At 33.5% G+C, this 6,370-nt stretch overlaps 1 protein-coding gene across 1 annotated transcript; it reads right to left on the reverse strand.

Annotated features, from left to right (window-relative positions):
• Positions 1 to 775: 775 nt before the first annotated feature.
• LOC128644197 (RING1 and YY1-binding protein-like) lies at positions 776 to 2,994 on the reverse strand. The gene is made up of 2 exons (XM_053696897.1): positions 2,844 to 2,994; positions 776 to 2,311 (listed from the first exon to the last, which is right to left on the reverse strand). Exons 1-2 carry the CDS (start codon positions 2,972 to 2,974, stop codon positions 2,062 to 2,064), a joined length of 381 nt encoding a protein of 126 aa, XP_053552872.1. The 5' UTR covers positions 2,975 to 2,994; the 3' UTR covers positions 776 to 2,061.
• Between the last annotated feature and the right edge of the window lie 3,376 nt (positions 2,995 to 6,370).

Genomic DNA, 6,370 nt, shown 5'->3' on the forward strand with positions numbered 1-6,370 from the left:
TCTGCCCTTTGAATATTAAAATGCAGAGACATTCTCCCTTCCCTAAAATTTTGTATCTGCCCCTAATTTGTTTTGTGTAACATTAAAAAAAAAAAAACTTGTACATGTGCATTATGTATGTGTGCGCATTTCTTTACCAGCATTAAAAAAATAAAAATTATATATATATGTTTTTTTTAAATCTGTCAACTCATTTCTGTATTTATACTGGCTGGAAAAATATCACTGTAGATTTTATCAGGACATCATATTTTCCTTTAGTTGTTCTGTTAACTATATCAAGCTAAGTCCCTACAAATCTTGCTTGATACTTTAGCCTATGCCCTTATTTCAAAAGAAAGCTGCAGACATTGCCATACATTACAAAAGATATTTCATTTAAAAAAAAAAAAGTAAAATGTGTGTACTGTTCTTTTAAATAAAGCTTTCTAGGAATATACACTAAATAGTAATTTTTTTTTGCGCTAAATGTTGAAAATGTACAGTTTTATATATTAAAAACAGTGCTTGAGTTTTAGTGACGTTTTTTGAATGCTTATTATATAGCTACAATAAATTAATGTTAAAGCATATAGGTGCTTTAAATTGGTGAGATTCCTAGCAGCAAGGATTTAAATACTGTTATTTGAAAGCACATTTGGGAAGCAAAAATGTGATTGGGTATTATAAATAAATAAATTAAAAAAAAACATAAACCGAACTGGAGACTTCAACTTAGATGGTATTATCTCAATCATGAATACAGATACTTATGGTCATGTGTACCCACACGGTCTGTTGATATATACGGCCTGTATATTTAAAATGGAAATTGTGTTTTACAAGTGGAACATAAAACTAGTAGCCTGTACAATCATAACATATTAATGCAAAATTATTCTTTAGAATCCCAGTGATTCTTTAAAATGCTCAATGGTTGTAGCAGAGATAGTGATTTGAAAGAAATTTCCATCTGAATAAGCCACCCAAGGGCTGTCGTGCCCATCCAAACGGAATCTTCTTTATAACAGACAACAAACGTTTCTAATCCCTCACATTTCACTCAGAAACAAACACGGAAGTAGATCCTGGATATGCGTATCCTCTTAAACGTTTCCAAAATGATAAAGCCAAGACTAGATTCCATTCAGTCCTAGCATGTGCTAATTGGTGAAGCTGGTGTTTGGGGGAAAACAATACAGGCTCCAAAGGTCGCAACTACAGCATTTTGGCCAAAATCAGTTGTATGAAGCGGACTACATACTCCGGATTCCCATCTTAACTTTGCCGTTTTCATTAACGGATCATTTGAAAGGGTTAAAAAAAAAATATATGGAAAACAAAATCTAAGGAAAAAGGGGTCTAAATAAAAATGTATTAATATCCTCTTAGAGGTTTTAACAATTTTTTTATTTTTTATTTTTGTTAACCCCTCTGCAGCAAGGGTGCCCTGCAGCAAACGGGTTAAAGGTCTTTTCTTCATTCTGTGTTCAATGTTTTCTCTTCACAGTGTATCGAGCACCAGTGTAATTTCTATGTATTGGTTTCAAATAACCATTTATTTATATATATATTTATTTATATATTTATATATATATATATATTGATGTATAAAAATTGATAGTACGCTGTATTACAGGAAGAAAAGAAAAACAAATAAAAAAGGGTATGCAGGAAGTTGATGAGGACTTGTGGATGCAATAAATAAGTCAAAAAAAAAGAAAGAAAAAAAAAAAAAGATACAATGTACATGAAAAAAACTGTGCACAGTAGATTTGTATAAAAAAGTAGATGTAGGCGCACACCCAATTATAAATGATTATTAAGAAAATCATATAAAATAATGGAATACGCAAGTGTCGAGGGTAGGGAATTCCTGGGTATCCAAATGCCCATGTGTCACGCACAAATTTTTCCTGGCAGCGTTAAGAATGAACTTGTAGTCCAAGAAAAGTGAAGTGAGTGCTTCCATCCCCCAAAAAAGCTCCAGGAGAACAAACAAAACACAGGCAGATGGGTGTTTGGGAATTCCAGACCCAGATTCAGAGTTTCCACCAAATTTGTGTGCAATATTGGTTTTCTTCAGAAAGACTCGTCATTGACAACAGACATGTCGCCTTTTGGGGTTGAAGATCGAGAAGATCCCTTGTCTGTGCTCTCAGAGCCGGAGCTCTGATTCTGCTGTTCTGAGCCTGCACTGGAGGTAACTGTGGATGAAGATGTGGATGAAGAACGAGTCTTTTCTTTAAAGTCTGTGATTATTACAGTGACATTCCCCACAGTTACAGCGAGCTGTTGGGCCGTACTCCTGTCCACATTTTTAAGTCTGGGTCTGACAAGAAATAAAATAAAAGCAAAATTAGTATTTCTAGAACTTTTTCAAACTACTCCTTCCAATATTGATAAGTGAATTAAATATTTGCTCTCTTTTTTTGTTTTCTTTTGCACTTTTTAAGTTAGGTCAAAATCTAGGAGCCAGCACAAAACTTTAGGAGCCAATGTATGACTGACTGAACAAGGATGTATTGTTAAAGGGACATTGTACATTAGATTTTTCATTGCATAAATGTTTTGTAGATGATCAAATTTATATAGCCCATCTGGTAGTGTTTTTATAACATTGTATAGTTTTGCTTATTTTTTTAACATTTTGCCGATTTTGAGACTCCTAAACAGCAATCACTGGTTGGTAAATGGAACACCATTGTCATTAGTTTCTATGGATTTTTTTGGTACGTTCATTTTTGGCTATCGCTAACATGTTCTGAAATGGACATCTATTAAACCCACTATCTGTTTTAGAAAAAGTTAAACGAGTACATTAGCGCTTTGCTTTATGTTATGCGTTCAACAATTAAATTTACCTTGAAGTGTGATTAAAGTTGCCGATTTTCTTTGTTGCATTTCCCGTTTGAAAACTGGGTGTATCTCTTAGAATGTCCAGCTTTGGTCTAGAAGAAACAAACAGATATTGTAATAGGGGATAAACAGACATGGGGAAATAATTGGACACGTTATGGGTAAAGTTACTGTGTTAGTAAGATTTTAAATGATAAATATAACTGGCAATACAGAAACTATATCTTTAACAAATATTTTTCACCATAAGAAATAAGGGACACTCAAGTCAAAATTAAAGTGAATGTAAATTTTCTCCAATGAAAGCCCTAATTTTAAAAATACTATTAAAAACAGGGGAACTTTCATTCATGAAAGTTTACATTGTAGTCATTTTTAAAAAATACTTACCTTTTCTTCCATGCAAGCGTGGAACACCGGAGCAGCGATTCCCCCGCCCCCAGGTAGTCTCCTCTTTTGTCAGAAATGCTGAATCCGGCTTCCTCCAATCAAGGTGTGGCCTCAGGCAATGTTTGCTCTGGGGGGAGGGAAGCCGTTATTGGAGGATGCCGGATTCGTAATTTCTGACGTAAGAAGAGACGACCTGGGGGCGGGGGAATCGCTGCTCCGGTGTTCCACGCTTGCAAGTATTTAAAAAAAAATGGCTGTAATATAAACTTTCATGAATGTAAGTGCCCCTGTTTTTAATAGTATTTTTAAAAACAGGGCTTTCATTAGTGAAAATTTACATTCACTTTTAGCTTTCATGATTCAGATAGAGCAGGCAATTTTAAATAACTTTCCAATAGACTTCCATTAATAAAATGTGCACAGTCTTTATATTTACAAAAAAAGAGAAAAATAACAAGGAGCGCCCTAAAAGTAAATAGAATAACTATCAATAAGAACAAACTGTAAACCATAAAATCAAATATAATGTGTGTATATATATATATATATATATATATATATATATATATATATATATATATATATATATAATATCTAAATAATTATTTAAATAAAAATATGCATGAAGTCTCCACCCAATCCAGATCATCGATCCACCTTAAAAAGTAAGGATGTCCCAAATCTCAGAGAGTAGTTGAAGCCCCTTAATTACACGGTTCTGAAAACCGGATAAATCTAAATGTAAGAAAAAAACAAGACTAATGGCACTACTATGAATAATGCTTAGGATACTCTGTATAATAATTCACAGAGTCAGGTGCTGTGTACTTTCTAGTTGCAAGAAAAAAGAGGAAAATTTCAACCCTAGGATTGAAAATAGTGTACACTTTGAAAGCACTCTAACCTAAGGAAGGGAGACTCAGGGTTGGAACAGGAATTGTTGGGGAAAGGAGACGGTCTAGACCGTAACTTGATACAATTTAAAATTTAACCTTTATTAGGATACTCAATAAAATAATATAATAGTCCACAAACATAAATACTGAATTTAAAAACACAGATGGGGTAGGGGATATCAGGTGCAGCGTTTGTAGAGCGTAAAAAGTTGCAGATGGGATTAATTTATAAAATAGGGTAAAAATCCCCTAATCAGGGATTTAGACCCTTGGCAAGTAAATAGTGTGCAGTACTATTGGATATTAGCGTGTTTAGTGCGAATACACGTAATATAAAAACTTCTTAATCTATATGGTATACCTAATGGCGTTTAGTACTTATATTATTCAGATCTACATATGCACCATTATGGTATTAGATTAAGGCTTCAATTGTTGATACAATATTATATTGACATTCGTACTATTATCTAGTCTCAATATGGGTTGTGATTTGTATCACTCGTGCTTCTGTTACTAAACTAGATGAAAAAGATACTTATGTTCTCCATTATAGACTATAGCTCATTATATAAGTAATACCCGTTTAGGGGCTCCTATCAACATTCGTACCAGATTTGATGAATGTCTATTGTAGACTTATAATAATGTTCTCAATTTTTCCCAAACTGGGTTATTACCGTTAATATTTGAATAAACAGAGTGCTTTTCTCTTGTTACTTTATCAGCAGGTCGTTATACAGTGCTATCAAGTGAGGAAAGAAGTGTTTGGTGTAACTGAGCATGCTCTTTAGCTTGCTACTTTTAGTATTCCACCTTGGTAGTGTTTATTGATTGCATTAAATATTTCTGTCTACTTTAGTGAATGATGCACATTTGTTGAAGAGCAGGGTGTTAATAAATCACTGCGTGGTTAGCCAACCTAAACTTATCATACTATTCACCTTACTGCTCTAGGTGTTACACCTTAATAGTGTTAATTGTTTGCACTTAATATTCCAATATACTTTATTCACATTTGATAAAGAACCGGATCTTACTATGTCACTATGTGGTTTAGTAAATATATGCTTATTATATTGTCTCAAAGTATATTGAAAGTGGTGTTTGCTATGTGGTTGGCAAACATAAACATATCATACTGTTCACCTTACTGCTGTAGGTATTACACTTTAGTAGTGTTAATTGTTTGCACTTAATATTCCAGTACACTTTATTCACATTTGTTGAAGAACGGGATCTTACTAAGTCGCTATGCGATTTAGTAAATATGTGCTTATTATGTTGTCTCAAAGTATATTGAAAAAGGTGTTCAACTTATGCTAGCGAGTTATGCTCTGCTATATAAGTATCTCCCGTATTGGTACTAATACGAATGTTAAGAATAGCCTATTTTCTGTGAGTACCTACAAACGATATTATAAAAGTATGACGAGTATTTCCCACTAATGAATTGGTACCTGTAAATATACTGCACTATAATGTGCGTATCTCTACTATCAATTGTGTATACCTCTCTCAGGCAGGTTCGTTGTCCTGCACTATGATATAATACTTTCAGATCTCAGTACTATTGCTGGCTTCTACAGGCAACGCCTTCAATAGATTATGAGTAGGGAAATATCATAAGTCAATATCTTTGTAGGTTAAACTGTTCCACTAGGACCAGAGAATTAATTAAATACACAGGTAAGATATTTTAAATATACCTAGTAGCTCTATGTTTCATCTTTTCCTAAATAAATTATACCGGATAACCATTACGGCTGTATGCTCAGTAAACAATAATGATTGTAACACCAACAGCTGCAAAAATATACCCCAATTGCTTTGCTAAAAAACCAACACTAATAAAGTAGTCATATTGTCGGCAAACTGCCAAAAATAACGTATAATACAAGTTTTTATAGCTAGGCTATCAGGCTTTACTTTAACAGTTCCCCAAGTCATCTGCAAGTTTAAAAAAGTTTTGCTTTTAGGTTAACAACTTAGCCCTTCAACAAATGTGCATCATTCACTAAAGTAGACAGAAATATTTAATGCAATCAATAAACACTACCAAGGTGGAATACTAAAAGTAGCAAGCTAAAGAGCATGCTCAGTTACACCAAACACTTCTTTCCTCACTTGATAGCACTGTATAACGACCTGCTGATAAAGTAACAAGAGAAAAGCACTCTGTTTATTCAAATATTAACGGTAATAACCCAGTTTGGGAAAAATTGAGAACATTATTATAAGTCTAC

The sequence above is a fragment of the Bombina bombina genome, unplaced genomic scaffold, assembly GCF_027579735.1.
Source record: "Bombina bombina isolate aBomBom1 unplaced genomic scaffold, aBomBom1.pri scaffold_1369, whole genome shotgun sequence".
NCBI classification, from domain to species: Eukaryota; Metazoa; Chordata; class Amphibia; order Anura; family Bombinatoridae; genus Bombina; species Bombina bombina.